The 21931-nt window shown below is 38.8% G+C and overlaps 1 protein-coding gene across 5 annotated transcripts in view; it reads left to right on the top strand.

The window, feature by feature from the left end:
* Positions 1-120: 120 nt before the first annotated feature.
* The window catches only part of chd2 (chromodomain helicase DNA binding protein 2), a 32540-nt gene continuing 10729 nt past the window's right edge, over positions 121-21931 (top strand). The window contains exons 1-27 of one of the 5 annotated variants that reach the window (XR_008570356.1): positions 121-571; positions 1849-1909; positions 2035-2100; positions 6436-8337; positions 10463-10694; positions 10794-10880; positions 10975-11033; positions 11330-11446; positions 14376-14549; positions 14664-14803; positions 17157-17385; positions 17484-17584; positions 17656-17697; positions 17773-17951; positions 18031-18155; positions 18234-18450; positions 18550-18639; positions 18714-18904; positions 18977-19165; positions 19237-19399; positions 19488-19640; positions 20459-20530; positions 20629-20778; positions 20894-21042; positions 21134-21230; positions 21308-21403; positions 21469-21642. Coding sequence is in view for 4 of the 5 variants with exons in the window: in XM_054775734.1 (XP_054631709.1) it covers positions 8276-8337; positions 10463-10694; positions 10794-10880; positions 10975-11033; positions 11330-11446; positions 14376-14549; positions 14664-14803; positions 17157-17385; positions 17484-17584; positions 17656-17697; positions 17773-17951; positions 18031-18155; positions 18234-18450; positions 18550-18639; positions 18714-18904; positions 18977-19165; positions 19237-19399; positions 19488-19640; positions 20459-20530; positions 20629-20778; positions 20894-21042; positions 21134-21230; positions 21308-21403; positions 21469-21642 (3288 nt within the window). In the remaining variant the exon portion in view is untranslated. Of the gene's footprint in view, positions 572-1848; positions 1910-2034; positions 2101-6435; positions 8338-10462; positions 10695-10793; positions 10881-10974; positions 11034-11329; positions 11447-14375; positions 14550-14663; positions 14804-17156; positions 17386-17483; positions 17585-17655; positions 17698-17772; positions 17952-18030; positions 18156-18233; positions 18451-18549; positions 18640-18713; positions 18905-18976; positions 19166-19236; positions 19400-19487; positions 19641-20458; positions 20531-20628; positions 20779-20893; positions 21043-21133; positions 21231-21307; positions 21404-21468; positions 21643-21931 lie in introns of those variants that run through there. The other 4 variants (XM_054775734.1, XM_054775731.1, XM_054775733.1 and 1 more) reach the window with 4 other exon arrangements.

Below are 21931 nucleotides of genomic sequence, written 5' to 3'. Positions count from 1 at the left end.
AAAATATGGCTTTAAAATAAAAACCTAATGCGCTCCATACAAGTCTATAGACCTTCACGTGTAACCGTCCAAAAGTAACTATTTTCTTTGAAAATATGTAATTAGCTTGAGGTGGTGAGGTGTTAGGAAAAAAACGAACTGTTGGCCATTTTGAATCTAAAAGGCTTTTTAACTTGTTGCCCTGGTGGTTTGGCGCCCAAATGACGAAAAAAGCATTTCATTTTCAAATGTATACCTCAACAGCATGTACTTATGGTTTTAAAGTCGTTTTGGCGTGAGGGGGGAATAAAGAGACGACGTTTTCATACTTAGCTGGCGGCCATTACTAGCTAAACGAGGAAGGAGAGGAAGTGGAATCTGGCTTACGTTGCGAGCAAAGTGGGCAGAGCTGCTGAAGGATATCAGCTCCGGGAGAGGCGGAGAGGACGACACACGCAACACAGGGAGCGAGAAGACCGGCACGGAGAGGAGCTCTCGTCCAGCGATGCCGCCGAAAAAAACACCAAAATGGTCCAAAAACACGACGCCGACCCGGGTAGATGACGGGGGATAGTCTCAACTGCGGATGTGGGTAAGAAAATTTGAAAAATTACACGTTAAAAGGAGTGAAATACGTCGAAGGAGTGTATGGCAATATGGTGGAAAGAACGACAGTGAGACGCAGTGTTGCAAAAATGGCCATGGGTGTGCTGACAGCGAGGAATGAAGAAAAACACCATAGACCGTATAACTGTGCTAGATATTGTGTTGTTGTGAGAGGAAATGTGTTCTTTGCTTACTCAATATTGAATTATAATGAAAAAAATTCGAAGGGAGTATTTTTGCTCGACGTTTTTCGATGTATTTGAACCTACGCATTTAAAATGTGCTTTGTCCTTGAAAGGGCAAATGCGTCTGTGTGGTTTTAATCGAATAAAAGCAAGAAAATAAGCAAATGTTTCGTTTTTTAAACCGTGTACAGGTACAGGTTGGCAAACACAACGTGTTTTTGTTATTTTGATCGTTTTCTCTAATAATATTTTTAAGTGTTTTCATCTAATTCAATACTGGAGAAAAATGTCTAAAAATCCACGTTTTTCCACTACACAGTCTAGTACAGTGTGCAAATGTAGACTGAAACTATTTAAGAACGTCTAACGTGATTTCATACTATTTAAACACGTTTATACAAATTGTGAAAAATAATCAATATATTAAAATAATGATTTCCAACAGTTTATCCACTCAAGACTTTCCAAATGTATTGCACTTGGTGTGGAAATTAATCAAGGTCCTTTTATGTTAAAAAAAATCTTAGTATACATCGAAATACAAAATAGGGTGTTGGCTTTTAACCCTTCAAGGGACTGAATGGAGATGTAATTTCAGCAAATCTACATACATTTTGCATCTCCTTGTCAGAATAAACATGTGATACATGTTGAAACTATTTTACAGAACATGAATATCATGTATTTGTCATTAGTCAATTCTAGATATTTTACTAAATTGAGAAAAACATATTTAAAAATATTCCTAAAACCATAGACAAGGTGGTTGCTTGTGAACCCTTTTTAAAGAAATAACAATTGAGGAAATACTTGACTATCTTTGCATTACATTCTATATATTGTTGAATTTGAAGATTACACAAACACAATGTCCTAACACACCTATTTCCTATAGAATCAGCTTCCAAGATATAGAGACCTCAACGTTCCCCAAACAAATATGCATTTTATCGTGATAATTACCCAATTTTAACATTACACACAATTGCATCAACATTCTCGCAAACCTTAATTGCAAAAATGTATGTTTTTATTAATTTTAATATTCATAAAATACATACATTTTGTATTTTTGAAGGACTTCCCCCTGTGGATCACACCATGCGATGCAGAAAGAGCTCATCTGACCGAGAAAAATGGTACGTATTTTTAATCTTTTACACATGTTCAGCATAGCTCAAGATGTAACTGCTACATACATGCAGCCAGTAGGGTGTGCTATTGCATTTTTTTAATCTGTAACCTTCAACTTTTCTAATTTAAGGGGTTGACGCCTTGGTATGTCGATGTTGCGGATGGGTTCGTACAAATTTCGCTCCAGAGTAGAACTGTAAGTATGTTTTTTTAAAATCATCCTTTAACACCTTGACTTTGATGGGTAAATTGAACACTACATTGAATTTTTTTAATATTGTGTATAAATTATTTTACTGTTTTTATATACAATTTCTAAATCAAGACGTTGCTACCAGATGTATATCGAAAACAACGGTGCTTCTTTGTTGCATTAGTTTTATATAATTTGCAACGGACTAAGGTCAATCTTAGTTTCATCCCTTCACTATGGCGTTTTGACAAACTGCCTAAACATGCAAGACATGCTAAATCAACGTCTTTTGAATACTTTTTATATGGACCATGTTTCCCATGTTACAAGTCCACTCCACACATCGCATTGCAATAATGCGGTACGTGTAAAGCATTAATGGAAACCATTTACAAATTTTGAAGTAACAGTATGAAGAATAGCAGTATTTAAGTGATATAAGTAAATATTTTGACCTATAAGTTTATTCAGGTAATTTTTATTTTATTTTTTTTTTTACAATGACAAAAATGGTGGATACCAAATCTGAGATGTTGGCACATTTCCACGAAGTGGTATAATGTTCACCAAAGATTGTGTTATTGAGCTACTGATAGAAGCTCAAACAATATCAGCATGTCAGTGTCAAAGCAGTCAAACCTGGTAATTGTCAACGAAGAACAACATTTATCACCATACTGGGATTCTTGCTGATGTTAATCAAGAGGCATAAATTTGGACTCATCACCATGTGCTCTTAATGGTGTGCTTTGCGTTTTTCCCCTGTACAATTTCCATTCAATAATGTAACATTACTGTGTGGCAGCATTTGGTATGACAATGTATGGGTATGGAAAAGTGGTACAGTACAGTAAGGTTGGAATTTGGGACACTTGACAATGGAAATGTATACTGGAATAACAAAACTATACACCGCTTGGTGGAAAAGACACTTGCAGACTCTCACTCATGCTTTCTAGATACTTTAAAAAAGTGACTCAATGAAAGGATTAGATAATAAGATCTCATATAGATCGATCCCCCTGAATAATTAATTTACTAATTTGCCGAAGCCGGACAGACAATCAAATTACATAATTCATCAATGGAGTATTCACTTGCTCGTATGGCACAATGGCACACTTCAGTGACATCATTCTCAATCAAGAAGAAACTGAACAAACAACCGTTATCCATGTTTTTTGTGAGAACTTTTTAAATTTGAGAAAATCCAGTTGAATATTAGGTATTTTCTAAGATCTTTGTCTCCCTGTTCCTAAATAAATATTGAAGGACTGGGGATATTTTTTAACTCTCCATTTGAGAGAAGCCCTTTCAAATATTGAGTAGCACTAAAACCCATATAGATCCCAATGAAGTGACTGCCACACACACTGTTAAGAGGTACTCTACACTTCTAGACATTTAATTATATCCTGTTATAGTAACACATCCCTGTTTCCTTTACATTCATTTATTTGTGGCTGGCCACCACTAATACATTTGACCACTACAAATAGATTCAGTACTACATATTCACCCATGCTTATAAACACATAGTGGTACTGTTTGAGAATGTAGCTTGTTATTACAACTTCGTAGAGTAAATGGCATCATATCTCTGCTTTTACCACACTGCATGCATACCTGGACTGCCAGAGAATAAGAAGAAACAGCAGGAGGGATCAGTGTTGCCAACTTGGGATCTTTGTCGCTGTATTTAAGTATGAGTATTGAGTCCCCTCTCAATTCTGTTTTTCAAAAAAGCGACTAGCGAACAATGTAACTACTTTTTCTGGTCTTATTGGATCCTTTGGAGACTAACATGAAGCATGTATTGCTGTTCTGAACAAGCAGTAAGTGCTGCTGTTGAGGCGCCCCCCCCCCCCCCCCCCCCCAATAAAAAAAAATCTAAACGCACTTCCAGGCAGCTCAGTCTTGCTTGTGACATAAAAACAACACACAAAAAGAAGCGACAGCAGAAAGTTAATTTGTATTATTTGTTTTGCTTTCCATTGTTTTTGCCACTGTTAGTTTTTTACTACAAGTGTCATGCCCAATTATGTAAATTAGATGACTTCATACACCACACCCCTGCAACCACTGCCACATCCACTGCATCATATTGAAAAGCAACCAAATTTACACAATAGTTGAACTACACAATAGTTTAGCAAATAGTTGTAAAAAATGTAAATTTTAAGTTTTCACACCACCTGCATTTTTTGCCTATTATCTTTATAATTGATCATTGTGATTGCAGAATTGATAGTTTAACAACCATTTGGTTGCCACTACCCGCCTACTTATGCTTACTGCACATCTTGACACTCCACAAAAACAATGTTAACATTTCCTAGTCAAGGGGCAACTCGAGATTCGTTCTAAAAAGCAATGGAACCCCACCTACAGAACATAAACTGTTCCTTACTCACTCATCAGCGGCCACAAGTGAAAGTTGAAAATACAATAAGCATGCCATCAAGGCTGTTTTGAAATAATTCAGATTCAGGTCCACTACTCTATCTCACTTAACATCCTTTTACAAATAACTAATGAATGAAGGGTTTCATGTCAGTCACATTCAGTAGTAACCTCATGACTCATGACTCATTGTCATCTCTTCTACAGACATGGACAAGTATTACTTTTCAAATTAAGATTGATAGACAACTCTGTACGGTTTTGTTTTTGTTTTATCGTTTCATGAGGAAATGTGATTTGACATTGACAAAGGATTATGATTGTCTATTTCAAGAAGACTTTTCAGTATTTGTAATTGTTAGAGATGGCATTCTTTTGATTTGGTGCTAAAATTAGTAACATACAAAATAATGATACGATAAGCTGTTTCCATCAAGCGGTGCAGTCCAAATCACGTTGGTATGGTTTACATTTTAATGGGTTTCCATTACTAAGTGTCCCAAATATTTGATCCACAGCTTTCATATGAACGTATCAGTATCCCTTTTATTGGGGTACTGGTCAGGCTTTGGTATGCTCACTAAGGTGGACCTACCTACAGTACTGTCCATTGATTGGCCGGCAGAAGAGACTTCAACTTTTTGTGTGTTACAACGGTACAAATTGAATGGGAAGAAAACAAAAGTTTGCCATTTAAAATGTGGATTGTGCCATAATGAGGATTTAAATCCGTGTTACTTTTTTATACTGCACCATATTGTTTATTTTGGGCTTAATTAATTTGTAATTACATGCCTGTATATATCTGGTATGGTATAATACACTATTGGACATATCTATTGCCATTGAGTTTACTGGATCCAAACTGCAAATTGAATGGATGGACCATAAGTCTTGAGATAAGTTGATTTGTTATTGCACAGTTACACCCCTAAAAGTTGGAAAAATAATTTCAAGTTTTTGCCTGCTAAAAGATTCTGATTCTGAACATTGGACAAAAATCTTAATGAACAGGAGGAATAGCTCCAACTTTGTATGAAATATTTTTTTTGTTCTATTTTTAACACTGCTCTCTTGTCACAGCTTTTACCTGGCCATATTTGTATTAGCGAGTCGATGGAAAACATATCAGACCAATTGTTTTTTTTTTAATTTATTTTATTTACTTGACAAATTTTAATTGACATGGTTGCCACTATCCATCTTTGGTATGCAGTTGCCTTCCGCTAACTCCATCAGCTTATGTGGAACCACATACTAATACTGGATAGGGCAGGTCATTTGAGATATCCAAATACCCCATTGAACATAACTAGATGGGCAACTTCTACTATTTCAATGTTGAGGGATTCTTAACAATTGTTACATTTTTAGTGAAACTCCCAATGACATTAAATATTCCTAAGACATTTTCATACAAATAAAACTGTAAACCTTCAGCTTGTTGGTTCTGGTCCCCGAAGAAGCGTGATCAAGAGAAACAATAATTGGGGGTTATTTGTGGAGGTGATTGAACAGTATTTGGATTTCTAGAATTGTTGCAAAAACTCCTAGTTAAACATCACTTTTTCATTTGTAAATTCTGTAGCGAGCCGTTGCCGAGTCATCGTTTGTCCTTCTTTGAGTAAGGTGGCTTATGATAAAATCAAGGTCACGTAATTATATTTTGGTGTCGCTGCTTTTTGTTGGTGGTTGTCTTTTCAGCCATGACTCGTTACTGCATATTAACATTACTGGTTTAACACAATGGTGAAGTTGGTTAGGCCAAACATCTGATGGTCAATTGTTGAATTGCTTTTTCCAACAGTTACTAAAGATCAGCTTAAGTTTACATCAACATTGCTAGTTTTCTTAATTGTTGGACAATGAGTTATTGATTATGTTACATGTACTGTGGGCTTACGAAATCTTTCCTTCTTTTTTTGTCCCATCAAGAACTGATTCAACGGGATTTTGCTGACATGGAGACAGCGTTGTTAAAACATGAAGATAGCGTTCTTAAACGTGAAGATGGAAAATTTTGAAAAGCTGAATTTATTTTTTTTGACGGGAATACGTTTTGGATTTTTAAATTTTTAAAGACACCATGGACATTGGAACGCAGTTGCTCGCTGTGTGATGGACAATATTTACAGTTTTTTGAGAAACACAAAATTGGCAATTGTACATTGGTATTGATGCTGTTTTCAAATAAAGTATATGTTCTGTATTTTTTCTTCTTTACTTTGTTTTATCCCCAATATATAAAGGCTGTTTGGTATGACATTTTAAATAGAGTCCCGAAGGTTCACATTTGGATGTTTTCAATTGTATGTTTATACTTTTTATAACAACTTCACTAATTATTTGACAACCATCAAGCTTGGCGGATGTAGTTATGAAGCAAACATAATTGCGAAAAGGATTGGATAAGTCCTCAAGTAATGTTTTATTTCTTCACTTTTTGTTCTTTTCAGAAATGACTGTTATATTTATGAGAAAGGGGTTTATTTTTTAATAGTTTAATATTCTGACCTCTTTAGTCCCGGTAGCTAATAAAACAACAACAAAAAATCAATCAATAAAACACTACCTTTAGCAATGGTTAAATTGCATTTGTTGTGAGCTGAAATGGTTTCCTAAAGATTTCTAAAATGGCTTCTGGCTGTTCTTCTTCCTGTTCATGCAGGAAGTGATGTAATTGCAGCAAAATATATTTTCACCCTTAGTAGTCATCACTGCCTAATGAAATGAGACCAAGCTTTCACTTTCAGGCTTGTGAAATGGTGATGAAAATAAGACTACGTTTTATTTAAAGAAAAGTTGTAGATGAAGGGGAGGGACTTAAACATCACCTGAGTGTTGGCTAAATGGAAATAACGTCAATCAAAGGCTTTCAGAGCTAGGAAGGAGCTGTACATGGCGGATCATCCTTAGGAAGGCTGCTATGGGCTGTCGTCATACCGTTTTTTTTTGGCCGTGTGTCGACTCGGTCAATGGCCTGGTCCCTTAAAATGATGCTTCTGGGTTTTCGGTTTATATTTTAGTGGGATTTTTGCTGTTTTTGTGGTGTTTTCGGGCTGTTTTTCCGTGTCGAATGTATCGTCTGGGCTGTGGGAGTGCTTGTCGTTGTTTTCCATGCAGGGCTATGGCAGCCATGGCGCGCCTCCATTTTTAGTGAGCTGCTCGCCTCTGTTGCTCTGAGGCTTGACAGCAGACCAGGTCCGGAGAGGCCTAGAATGTCTTAGAAACTTTATTCTTTTTTGTAACTAACTCCAAATTGTTACTTTTCATTGCTTGGTTTGATTTAAATCGGACATTAATTTAATTTGCATGACGACGTATCGCAATGAAATAGCTGCTCTATCGGCTAATACTTTCCTGGCGGATTGCTAATGTTTACATTGTTTTGGGTATTAATTCCGATTTTTTTCATAGTTAGAGTTTATTTTTTTCACTTACTGTTCTGATGACGCAGTTAGAATTAATTGATGCGACTCGGCCCATGGGCTACATTGAAATGGATGCATTGCACATGTAGGCTAATGGAATAGCAGCTTTCTTTAGCAAGTGTATTTCAATAAGCGACGCGTGTCTAGGTATGATAGCATACTTGTATTTAATGCCACTTTCTCCTTTCGCGTCCGGTCGCCTGGGATTTAACTGTCTCCCGAGTGAAGGCAATCTTGAGGGACTTGTGTGATACTTCATGCTTCCAGCAACTTTTTGACACTAAATACCAGGACATCACCTCTCCTGAGGATATATTTATATTTTTAAAGAAACACTTTTTTCAATGATGAAGAACAGGAATAAAAAGCAGGAGGATGAAGGATCGGCTCACAGCAATGTATCCAGGTATGGGACGTATGCTCATTTTTTAATTGTACTTTTCCTGTCATGATTTTGATTGTTTACCTTGTCAAGCATGGGTGATCGCCTGTGTATACATCAGCGACATGTTATCGACCATGGGTACCGATGTCACCAATGACCTTGCTATTGTTTAATAGCCACACCCTGATTTTCCTAGCATTTCCTACACTAAATAGTGAGGTTGCAGGCCTGTGCTCCCAGATCATTTCCCTGGAGATGGATGCGATCGACCCCCCCCCAGCAAAATGCACTGCGTTTGTATAGTTTTTGAAAACAAACAGTATGACCTTTTTAGCGATAAAGAAATATGACCAAGCACTTGGTACTGCATTGCACCATTTGTATTAACATTATTTTCTTTAAAAAGTACATTAATTGAAGTTTTGAAACATACGGGGGCCAACATGAATCTGAATGTATCTTTTTCATTTTGTACACTGTTGAAATGCATGTAAATATATTAATGCAATCTTGTGAGTTTTCTTTTTTCTTCTTGTGTTTTTTTCTTGTGTGTCTAAAGTGCCACCTGCATGTACTATAAAGTAAACATTCTGTTTTGCATAAATGGAAATACATATTGGTGAATGAAGTTGTGCCAGGCCTTTTATGCTATTTCTAATCTCCAATTCTGTTTTCTCGTTTTTTGAACTTGTTTATGCACTTTTGAAATTTAGTTAACTTTAAACTATTTGAATAATCTATTTTATACAAGACCATTTAACGTTTCCTATGTCATGTCATTTAAAAAAGAAAACTTAAATTGTAGCCTTTTAATATATTTTTCCAGTTAACCCACACAGATTTTACTTTGCCTATTCACGTTTTCGTGACTGTTCCACGTTTGTTGACTTTTCGAATTTCAATCTAAGTGTTTTGCGTCTCAACTGTTATACTTTTTATTCTGAATAAAGACATTTTAAAAAGCTAATATATACATGTTGTCAAGGATAGCAAACACCACACAAGCACATTTACTTAATAAAGCAGCAAATAGTTCAAATATTTGCAAGATCTGCAGCTGATGACAAATCCTCACCATTATTATTGGTCTGTCCTTTTAACAGACTATTTTAAGATTAAGACACAAATGTTTACATTAAATCCTCCCATCTGTCCTTTCCCATATGTGTATGTATTGTTGTGGCAGCCATTTTAGTCAGGGCAAAATTCATAACCTGTTCATAATTGCGGGGAAATATTCTCTCAACACCTAGAGAGCAGTAAGCAGGCACGCGTGAAATGCAACATCATCTCTTAATTTAATGAATGTTTTGGAACACTTGCATCTCAAAATGGGCCTTCCTGAGTTTGTACATTAAATGTTCGAAGTATGTGTGGCCCAGGAACCGGAAGTGTTTATTCGTTGGACAGCCTGAAGCGAGCACGACTATTGGCTGGATTACCGCCCAGCAACGCATCAACCAGTAAAAATGTGACATTTTCTCTATCATCCCGCCCTCTTCTAGAGTAATGTGACGATCTATTTTTCCGCATTTGAACCTTCGCAGAGATCATGGGGTAATGTCGTGACGAGGTGAATGGAATATATTTATTTATTCCTTCTATTGCCAGTGTCAAGATTGCTGTTGTGTTACCCCTATTATTCTAATGTTTTAAGTTTAAAGAAACACCATATTACATTTGAGGTTGAGACTAGTTTGAAGGTAAACAGCGCCCCTATGTGTCCAATTTTGGAGCGCTAAAGAATAAACAGCGAAAAGGGAAGTTTCAAACTAATGGATCCTCTTGTGAATTAAAAAACTGAAGCTGTTAGGTGTTAATGCCATTAATAAGTTGAGCTCATGTGGGATTTTTCAAAGCATTTGTAATAATTAGCTTACATGAATAACAAACATGGTGCATAATGTAATGTTTATGTCAGCTAAAATGTGCAGTTGAGTGTTTGTCTTATTTTTTGTATGCACGATAATAATAATAGTAATCATCATAATAATCCTAATCTTTTATTCTTCTTCTTCTTATTATTATTAATGCCTTAGTGCCCTGATCAGCCATGTCCACTTTTCATCATGTTGTGGTCAGCAATATAAAAGCTATAGTTAAAAACCACTTGAAATGGTGTCATGGTCTCCTCTCATTCCTGCAGCAATTCAGCCTCCGAAGAATCCAACCACTCCGCGTCGGAGTCGGGCAGCCAGTCAGAGAGCGAGCGTGGCAGTGAGAGGCGACGATGCCGCAACTCTGAGACAAACAGCTCCTCCGACTCGGAGAGTCGCTCGGAGTCGGGCAGTGAGTCTGCAGAGTCGAAAAGGCAAACGATTACGGAGGCCAAAGATAAACCAGCAAAGAAGAAGGAACGGCAGGCTGATGTCAAGAAGGTAAAGAAGCACCACAAAGGCAACTTAATTGTAATATATTTGTGATCTGATACAGCCGTGTGAGTGATTATCTTGACAGTAGCTGCTTTCTAACTGCAGATGTGGGAGGAGCATCCAGACGTGTACGGAATCAGAAGATCCAATCGCAGTAGACAAGAGCCGTCTCGCTTGAACATCGGCGCTGGGGTAAACAGCAGAGAAAACTTACAAATTCATTGAATGCAGAATGAGAGTCAACCAACCGTAGGTAGGAGCTAAAATGGTTTTGTGCGCTTAACAGGGTAGCAGTGACTCAGAGAGTGAAAGTCCAAAAAGAAAAACCTCTCGTGCAAAAAAGGAGTAAGTATTCTAAGGTTGTATCACTCTTATACTTAATAACTGCACACTACATACCATATCATTGTCTCTGTTTGCACATGTTCATATTGTGATTCGTATTATTTCTACTCATCTGTTTGCTAATAGTGAGTTAGTTCCAGTCAGTTAGGAGTTGATGCCCTCCATTGTTCTACAATCTGACTGCTCCCTTGATCAAATTGTCTTAACCACACCCAATGGCCGCAAACTGGGGGAAATAACAGGAAAATTGGTTGATGGGCCGTGTGGGTGAACTTGTGGCATTTCTTTGTTGTAAGAAATATCTGGAAAGATGATGATGACTCAAATGATGACGAGGAGGAGGAAACGTCCGACAGTTCAGACAGTGAGCAGGAAGAGAAAAAAGTTAGATCCAGACGACTTCCTGCTAGAAGGTAAGAGCTTAGCGAGGCTTGGCCGTGAGACAGTTCCCAACTGGTCGTCTTCAATTCATTCCGTATTGTGTTGCATTTTATCTTTTTTTCTGATTTGTCTATATCAGGGATCTTCAATTAAAATTGACGAAGGTCCGTTTATGCAATTTATTTTCCACAGTGAAGGTCCGAAACTCATTTTGCCTTAAATTGCATCAAACAGACTGCCTCATATGAATATGAAATGTACTGAAACCCTGCACATCACCCTATTGTTTCAAGATAGTTATTATCTTGGCAACTAAATTGCATTTAAAAGAAAACTAGACCAAATTTCACAAATAATAATGCACAAACAATGGATGAATGCAAGCAGTTTATTTTTAAGTTAAATAAAACTGCACCGATTTCTCTAGGGGAAAAAAAAATTAATAAGTGTCTCTAACAGAAAAGCTGCAACATTACACCCTCTTAAAGTTTCACATTTTCTTGTTGTTGTAGCTGACATTGGGATTTGGCTGATTTTTGTCACACAATTCCTCTTTTTGTTTACGTTTGAGTAAGGTCTCTGCAGCAGTAGCTCTCCTTTTCAACTCTCCTGTCAGTGAAGACATTTTTGTTTTGCTCTCATATCCATACAATCGTTAGTGACCACTCTTGCACGTTGTACTGTAAATGAATGTGTTACGACTTTTGTAGATTTTTCATACTGGGATCTAAGTGCCATTAGTTTCCACACTCTTACATCAGAGTTGGGGGGATACTTCACCTCCAATGATTTGTGTTTTGTCAGGTAATGTCATGTCACACTTTTGACCAGCGTTGCAGTTTCAGAGCATATGAGACACAGCGGTTTGGCACTGGATTCTGGAAGAATGAACATTCAGACCCTTTCCAAAAAATTAGAATATCATGGAAAAGTTGTTTAATTTCCATAATTCCATTCAAAAAGTTAAACTTTCATAGATTATAGATTCAGGGCCCACAATTTAAACGATTTCAAGTGTTTATTTGTTTATTTTTACGTAATTTGGGCTTCCAGCTCATAAAACCCACGAAAACAGGAATTCAAAAAATTAGAATACTGTGAAGAAATCACCATTTACTTCTCAGTTTTTGCAGGAAAAAAAGAAAGAAATTAGAATCACATCAAATTAATCAAAATATGGTACTTTCAAAACAATATGTCAATCTTCAATACTTGGTTGGGAATACTTTGCCTTAATCACTGCCTTGATGCCACGTGGCATTGAAGCAATCAGCCTGAGGCACTGCCTGGGAGTTATGGAAGCCCAGATTTCCTTGATGCTTGCTGTCAGCTCTTCTTTGTTGTTGGGTCTGGTGCCCCTCATTTTCCTCTTGAGAATACCCCATAGATTCTCAATGGGGTTTAGGTCCGGTGAGTTGGCTGGCCAGTCAATCACTGTGATGGCATGGGCATCAAACCAGGTTTTGGTGCTTCTGGCGGTATGGGCAGGGGCCAGGTCCTGCTGGAAGATGAAATCTGCATCTCCATACAGATCCTCAGCAGAAGGAATCATGAAGTCCTCTAAAACATTCTGGTAGACTGTTGCGGTGACCTTGGATTTAAGAAAGCAGAGTTTACCAACACCTGCACCGGACATTGCACCCCAAATCATGACGGACTGAGGATATTTCACACTGGACCTCAGGCAGCTTGGGTTCTGTTCCTCACCCGTCTTCCTCCAAACCCTTGGACTTTGATTCCCAAATGAAAGGCACACTTTACTTTCATCGGAAAAGAGGACCTTGGACCACTGGCCAACAGTCTAGTCCTTCTTCTCCTTGGCCCAGTGGAGATGCTTCCTACGTTGGCTCAGGTTCAGAAGTGGCTTGACCCGAGAAACCCGACAGTGGTAGCCCATCTCCCAGATGCGTCTCAATGTGGTGGTTTTTGAAGCTGTGACTCCCGCCTCATTCCACTCTTTCTGGATCTCTGCCAGATTCTTGAATCTTCCCTGTTTGATAATCCGCTGAAGCCCTCTTTTGCTGGTGCATCTTCTCCTGCCACATTTTGCCCTTCCTCTAGACTTTCCATTGATATGCTTGGACACAGCACTCTGAACAACCAGCCTCCTTAGCTATGAACTTTTGTGGCTTACCCATCCTATGGAGGGTATAAATGATGGTCTTCTGGCCAGTTGTCATGTCTGCAGTCTTCCCCATATTGAACCCAACTGAGACAATTAAATCAAACTGAAGCAATTTAATGACACCTGGGGAAGCCTGTGCAGGTGATTTAAGTTTAGTAGATGATTAGTGTGACACTCAGTTTAAAACATTCATGCCCTGCAATATTTGGGCTGATTTCTTCACAGTATTCTAATTTTTTGAATTCCTGTTTTTGTGGGTTTAATGAGCTGGAAGCCCAAATTATGTAAAAAAAAACAAATAAACACTTGAAATCGTTTAAATTGTCGGCCCTGAATCTATAATCTATGAAAGTTTAACTTTTTAAATGGAATTATGGAAATTAAACAACTTTTCCATGACATTCAAATTTTTTGGAAAGGGTCTGTACAGTATATTCCATCCATTCACTTTTTAATGTTTGCTTTTTTTTTCTCCACTTTTCTTACTTTTGAGCAAGCCATGGTTCTCTCATTCACTTCACGGCAAGTAAACAATTTCATTGGCTCATTTTGAGTGACCGCGTTCCACCACGTTTGCTGTCACGTAACCTTAATAATTGAAGTAATTACACCCGCAAACTGCTGCAGCGATCGGTCCGCGAGCATGATTATATGTTATATTTCCCATTCACTTTAATTTATCCCGTTTTCATAAAGGGCCATCACTGGGTCCGTGTCTGGACCGAGGTCTGCCATTTGGTGATAGAAATAGGCTTCAGAATGTTAAAATATGTTCCAAATATTTGGTTCAGTGTCTCTAACTGGGTGGGCCCCTCCTTTTTTGGGTTGTTTTACAGGCCTCAGACAAAATCCTCAAACAAAAAACAACTGTCACAGAAAGGAAAGAAGTCCAGGAAACAAGAGTCCTCCCCTGAAGAAGAGGAGGATGACGAGGACGAGGACGAGGACGAGGATGAGGAGGATACTCCGAAGAGACAAACTCGTCGCAGAGGGGCGACCAAAGTCAAAAGGTACATTCCTGAAACAGCTTTTATTCCAATTTTATTTTATTTAACTTTATACACAGTTGGAAATCAACTCAAATAATATGGTTCATATTTATAAATGTTATTTCTTTATTGTAGCTATAAAGAAGACCAACATGACTTTGAAACAGACTCTGATGATCTGATTGAAATGACGGGTGACGCTTGCGAGGAGCAGCAGGATGACGACAGCGAGACCATTGAAAAAGTCATGGACACCAGGATTTCCAAAAAAGGAGGTGATATGTCGTCGCTGTCTCGTTTAAAATATGTGACTGACTAACTAACTAAATAAATAAAAATATAGTAAAATATGTGACTACACGCTTTATATCTCTCTTGAGCTGGAAGGTAATGAGATGAACTGTGTCATGAGAAACAAGAAAGGTGGAGGAGGAGTGGCCGTGTATGTAGATTAACATATGAACTAAAAAGTGGCAAAGAACATGTCATTGGCTATTGATAACATTTTAGAATGAATAACTGTTGAAATTAGTAAAGAAAAAAGCAAAAATGTATTTGTGTGTGTGTGTGTGTGTGTGTGTGTATGTGTATGTATAGGAGATTTAGATATTGATCTTATGAATTCAAATAAGCAAAACAGAATAGATGACTTTATAGATACAATGCACAGTTTACGTCTACAGTATATACTAAAATCACCAGGCCTAGTAGGATTACAGATCATTGCACAACATTAATTGATAATACATTCACCAATGATTTTAATAACAATACAACTAGTGGGCTGCTAATTAATATAAGTGATCATCTTCCAGTGTTTATAATTTACAATGACAACTATAAAAAGGAAAGAGGGAAGACATCAGGAACTTCAAAAGATCACAGAGGAACGTATTAGCGCCTTTTAAGAAAGATCGAGAAAACAAAGATGGGAGTGTGTGTATAGTGAGAATGATATACTGTAGATGAGGCATATGAAAACTTTCTTAACACATACACACGTGGACAAAATTGTTGGTAACATTCGTTCAATGAAAGAAAAACTCACAATGGTCACAGAAATAACTTGAATCTGAAAAACGTAATAAATAAAAATTGTATGAAATTCAACCAGTGAACGTCAGACATTGGTTTTCAACCATGCTTCAACAGAATTATTGAAAAAAATCAACTCATGAAACAGGCCTGGACAAAAATGATGGTAACCCATAACTTAATATTTTGTTGCACAACCTTTTGAGGCAATCACTGCAATCAAACGATTCCTGTAACTGTCAATGAGACTTTAGCACTTCTCAGTAGGTATTTTGGTCCACTCTTCTTGAGCAAACTGCTCCAGTTGTCTCAGGTTTGAAGGGTACCTTTTCCAGATGGCATGTTTCAGCTCATTCCAAAGATGCTCAATAGGATTAAGGTTATTTCTGTGACCATTGTGAGTTTTTCTTTCATTGAACGAATGGTACCGACAATTTTGTCCACGTGCGTATGTGACAATTTAGCTGCTTTTAAAGTATGCAATATATCAAATTGCAACTAAATACATTACTTGGAACATTTTCTAAATGCTTTTAATCAAAACATTAACTTGTGAATGTATGAGCCCCTGTAAATCTTGTATGAAAGTATGAAGTGAAGTGGGACGCGGTGTATATCTGCATGTATCTTTTTTCACTAAAACACTGGATAATAGTCTTAGATTAGATAAAGGTGGACCTACAGTATGTGCATTAACAATTGCATCCATCTTTATCTTATAAAGATAATGTACACTACTTTCATACGCTGTATAAATAGTCTTATATTAGATAATGGTGGACATGGGGATTAACAGTTGTATGTATTTTTTTTTTTATCTCACAGAGATGCATCTGTACAACGTTAAAACGCTGTAATACGCTCTCTAACAGTTGTGTGGGGAAAAAAAAAAAAATGTTCTCATTTTGCTCTGCGCGCGTCAACTGTGCAGAAGTGGAGGGAGTGAGACAGCAGAGCTGCATGTGTTTGTGAGGGGGAGTGGCTAGAGCAGGGAGATGCACAGAGACACAGGAACGGAGCGACAGGAACGGAGCAACAGAATCTCCGCGCAGCAAAAAAAAAAAGTTATATCTGTTAGACTTTCACCAATGTCGATTAATTGGTTATGTCATAATCGGCCGGCCGATATATCGGTCGGGCTTGAGTATACTCAAGTGGGCGGACAGTGGAGGAGCGCAAGGTGTCACCAGCTCCACCAGTGACGTGGTCATGGTGGAATGGAAGAAGATTCCAGTCACAAACTGTGCCGCTCTAGTGAATTCTATGTCCCAAGTTGATTAAGGCAGTCGTAGATAACAATGGTGCTCACACTTTGGACACAATTTGTTCTTGTTCACTGTGAGGTGTACTCACAGTTGCCGGCTATTTAGACAATAATGGCTATGTGTTGACCCATTTTCAGTGGATAGTAAATCTATACAGCTATATAAACTGTACACTGACTAAAGTATATCCAAGTGTAATTGCAATAATATTGTCCCTTGAAGGTATAATGCAACAGGTGCTAAAATGTGAGGGGTATACTCACTTTTGTGAGATATTATATGCAAATGTATCAAGTTCTAAATGTGCTATACTTCTTTCTGCTCTTAGCAACGGGAGCTCCCACGACCATTTACGCCATGGAGGAGAATGGAGACCCTTGTGAAGGCTTTAACCCCAACAACGAAGACGAAGGAGAAACTCAGTATCTGATCAAGTGGAAGGGTTGGTCTTATATCCACAACACATGGGAGAGCCTGGACTCGCTGACGCAGCAGAAGGTCAAGGGCTTGAAGAAGCTGGAGAACTACAAAAAGAAGATGGATGAGCTCGATTCATGGTAAAAAAACAAAACAAAAAAACATACAGCTCAAGATTTTTCTCAGTTAAAGTCATAAAGTATAGTCATTTTAAAAATTGAAGAATTAAATATTGTAGGTTGAGGAAGGCTTCTCCTGAGGATGTGGAATTCCATAACTGCCAGCAGGAGCTGATTGCAGACCTGAACAAACAGTTCCAGTTTGTAGAGCGTGTCATCGGTAAGCGTTCTGTTGATGCTAGACATGAAAGTCTTGTAGCCGCATATTCATTTGATTTCTATCATCACCAGCAACCAAAACAGGGAAAATACATGGATCGTCTGACTTCCCATGTAAGTCAGTACATATTAAAGACAATGTAACTGTCTGTGTTTGGAACACAGCAGTAAAATGTTTAACCCTTCCAGCTCACAGTCACAAGATTCCATCTTCCAACGAGCCAGAGTACCTATGCAAGTGGATGGGCTTACCGTACTCGGAATGCAGCTGGGAGGATGGGGCGCTGGTGATGAAGAAGTTTCAGCACTGCATAGACAGCTTCTTGAACCGCAACTCCAGCAAAACGGTCCCCTCTAAAGACTGCAAGGTAGAAGTCGAAGCAGGACTCATGTTTTCTGTTTTGAATTTATTGAACATATTGTCTCTAAAGAATGTTGCTTTGTCAGGTGTTGAAACAAAGACCAAGATTTGTTGCTCTGAAGAAGCAGCCGTCGTATATCGGAGATGAGAACCTGGAGCTGAGAGACTATCAGCTGGCTGGCCTCAACTGGTTGGCACATTCTTGGTGCAGGTGTGTACTGTGTGTACTGACACGCACGATTTTGATGTAAAACCAAGTGGTGTAACAAATTAATCTTCTATTCTGCAGGTGTAATAGTGTCATCTTGGCAGATGAAATGGGACTGGGAAAGACCATCCAGACCATTTCCTTCCTGTCCTACCTGTTCCACCAGCATCAGCTGTATGGGCCCTTCTTACTGGTGGTGCCCCTGTCCACACTCACCTCCTGGCAGAGGGAATTTAGCACGTGGGCCCCCGACATGAATGTAGTTGTCTACCTCGGTGATGTCATGAGCAGAAAAACGGTAGGTTCCGCAAACAAAGCAGTTTTTTTTTCCAGCTGATCCGGAATGATAATGTTCTTGAAAATGTGCTATGTTTGTCTTTTCTTTTCCTCCAAACAGATCCGTGATTATGAGTGGGTGAACCATCAAACCAAAAGAATCCGATTCAATGCACTGTTAACAACTTATGAAATTCTCCTAAAAGACAAGGTAGGTTCTGGCTTGAAGTTTTTTATTTTTTCTATGTATATCACATTGAGATATTTCACAATGTTGTTCTCTAGGGGGTTCTGGGTAACATCAACTGGGCATTCCTGGGTGTGGATGAGGCTCACAGGCTGAAGAACGATGATTCCCTCTTGTACAAAACCTTAATGGAGTTCAGGTCCAACCACAGACTCCTCATTACAGGCACTCCTTTGCAGAACTCTCTGAAAGAGCTCTGGTCACTGCTGCATTTCCTCATGCCAGACAAGTGTGTGCTGCTTTTGCTCTTCAATGACCTCGAGACAAGGATGCATTGTTGTCATCTATGTTGTACACTCAGGTTTGACTCGTGGGAGGATTTTGAAGACGATCACGGCAAAGGACGTGAGAATGGCTACCAGAGTCTTCACAAAGTCCTCGAGCCTTTCCTCCTCCGACGTGTCAAAAAGGATGTGGAGAAGTCACTACCTGCCAAGGTGGAGCAGATTCTTCGTGTCGACATGACTGCACAGCAGAAACAATTTTACAAGTAGGATCCTACCACATGAGCTACTTAATAGTGAAACAATGCACAAGCTACATTTCCTTCTACTTTTACAGGTGGATTTTAACACGGAATTACAAAGCTCTTGCCAAAGGCACCCGAGGCAGCTCCACAGGCTTCCTGAACATCGTTATGGAGCTGAAAAAGTGCTGTAACCACAGCTTTCTCATCAAACAACCTGAGGATGGAGATCCTGAAACTCAGCAGGAACACCTGCAGGTATGTTTCATCCAGTGAGAGTTCTCTAGCTCCAAGCATCACCACGGGCGACAATGGTTGCATCATCACACTGGTTTGGGTTTCTTAGAATCTTGTGCGGGGCAGTGGGAAGCTGGTGCTGCTTGACAAGCTGCTGACCCGGCTCAGAGAGAGAGGCAACAGAGTACTGATCTTCTCGCAAATGGTCAGAATGTTGGACATTCTGGCTGAATACCTTGCCAAGAAACGCTGTCCATTCCAGGTAGGAGATTTCACCCTTTGTCTGCAATGTCGCCACTGTTCAGTGACTTCCAAGAAGAATGTGTGTTTTTTTTTTTTAGGTTTATTATAAAACCTTTTATTAACTTTATAGGTAATATTTCTTAACTGTCAAACATATATAAAGTTAACCACTGTACAGTGACACAAATTAAAGCTAGAATTAAGTAAAACTATTCACCCTTTGAAGATGTCAGTCTGTCAGCAGGCAGCATTCTGCTCGAAGGCTGCGGACCCTCTTTACTGTGGTGATAGTAGTCCATGGTGGGTGTGGGAGGGGTCTCTGTTGTTGTTCTGAGGTCTGGGCAGACAGCTTTTTTTTCCCCCCATTTTTTTAGATGGGAGAAAGTGAAGTTCCAATAATTTTTTCCACAGTCTTCCCCACTCTCTGCAATGGCGGTTATGTTCTGTTTTGTTAAAATGAATAATGTATATACAGTAGCTGTAGTTTTTTAATAAAAAGTCTCCAGAAAACTGCTTAGAGACTGTCAGTTAATAAAGGCGGACTGAGATTTTGACAGTTGTCTTCTTTGCTGACGGGCTCTTTTAGGTGTTACGGCTAATGTGTTAACTTGGATAGAAGATCAAATATCAGCGTTGTTGCACACATACTTGGCCAGGCTGAGAGTTCATGTGGGTATTTATATCAGCGGGTAGTTTTATACTCCTGCAGGTCACTCAGCTCTGTCCATTTCAGCTGACTATTTGTTGTGATGGACTGTAGATAGCTTTACAGCGAATGCTGGCCAGCCATGAAGAATTCAAAGGTGGATGATCCCTGTTTGTCTCTCCTCTCTTTAGCGACTGGATGGGTCCATTAAAGGAGAAATTCGAAAGCAAGCACTTGATCACTTCAATGCAGAAGGCTCTGAGGTATGTACGATACTTTAGGAAGATTTAAGTCTGAAATGTTATTAATGATAGTATTACTTGGATGATATCTGACGTCTATGTTAACATCTGTTTTTCAGGACTTCTGTTTCCTCTTGTCTACGAGAGCAGGGGGTTTAGGAATAAACTTGGCCTCGGCCGACACTGTCGTCATTTTTGACTCTGACTGGAACCCTCAAAATGACTTGCAGGCACAAGCCAGGGCCCATAGGATTGGACAAAAGAAACAGGTAGAGAATGGCCAACAATAAATTGTGCATTTTAAAATGCATGCAAATCCAGCAGATGACATGGGATACACTGTGGCACTATTGAATGTATGACCATTTATTATTTGTGTTGTAGGTGAATATATATCGACTGGTTACCAAGGGAACAGTTGAGGAGGACATTATTGAGAGGGCAAAGAAGAAGATGGTTTTAGACCACCTGGTCATCCAGCGAATGGACACCACTGGTCGAACTGTACTGGACAGCAACTCTGGAAACACAAAGTAAGACCTTTTTTTTAAAGTTTTTAGAGTTACTCCTTTTTTCATTGTCATGATTAATCACACTTGAGCATTTGGTCCTTTTGACTTGTAGTTCCAACCCATTTAACAAGGAAGAGCTCACTGCTATTCTCAAGTTTGGTGCAGAAGAGCTCTTTAAAGAGGCAGAGGGAGAAGAGTCTGAACCACAGGTACTTACTTGTTATAAGCACCCTAAAACTGATGTCACCTTTCACTTTATAAACCAGAGTGTTGTCCTTTTCTGCAGGAGATGGACATTGATGAAATTCTGAGGTTGGCTGAAACAAGAGAAAGTGACCAAGGACCAGGGAGTGCCACCGATGAACTTCTCTCTCAGTTTAAGGTGCCTACTACACTTTTAAATAATAAATATAATAATATTGCTGTTAAACATCATCGTTTTTGCAGGTGGCCAATTTTTCCAGCATGGAGGAAAGCGTTCCCGCTGACTTTGAGGAGAAACCTGCTCGGGAATGGGATGACATCATCCCAGAGGAGCAGCGGCGCAAAATAGAGGAGGAGGAGAAGCAGCGGGAAATGGATCTCTTCATACTGCCAAGAAGCAGGAGTTCAAACAAGCGGGTAAATTACTGGTTTATAATCAACAGTTTTACTTGAATTCTTTCAATTAGAGGCCAACCGATATATTGCCGGGCCGATTATGACATTTCACTGATTAATCAATATCTATGAAAATGTAGCCAATATCTTTTTTTTTTTTTTGTTGCTGCACTGAGATGCTCCCTCCCAGTGTGTCTCTCTGTCTGCAACATGTGCAGTGTGTGCAAGTTAGCCAGGGCTCCAGCACCAGCAAAGCAAAGAACACTACAAATTTGTGGCAACACAGTAAATCACAAAAAGGCATATCCAT

Source organism: Dunckerocampus dactyliophorus, chromosome 5 (genome assembly GCF_027744805.1).
Source record: "Dunckerocampus dactyliophorus isolate RoL2022-P2 chromosome 5, RoL_Ddac_1.1, whole genome shotgun sequence".
NCBI classification, from domain to species: domain Eukaryota; kingdom Metazoa; phylum Chordata; class Actinopteri; order Syngnathiformes; family Syngnathidae; genus Dunckerocampus; species Dunckerocampus dactyliophorus.
This window is presented reverse-complemented; position numbering and strand designations above follow the sequence as displayed.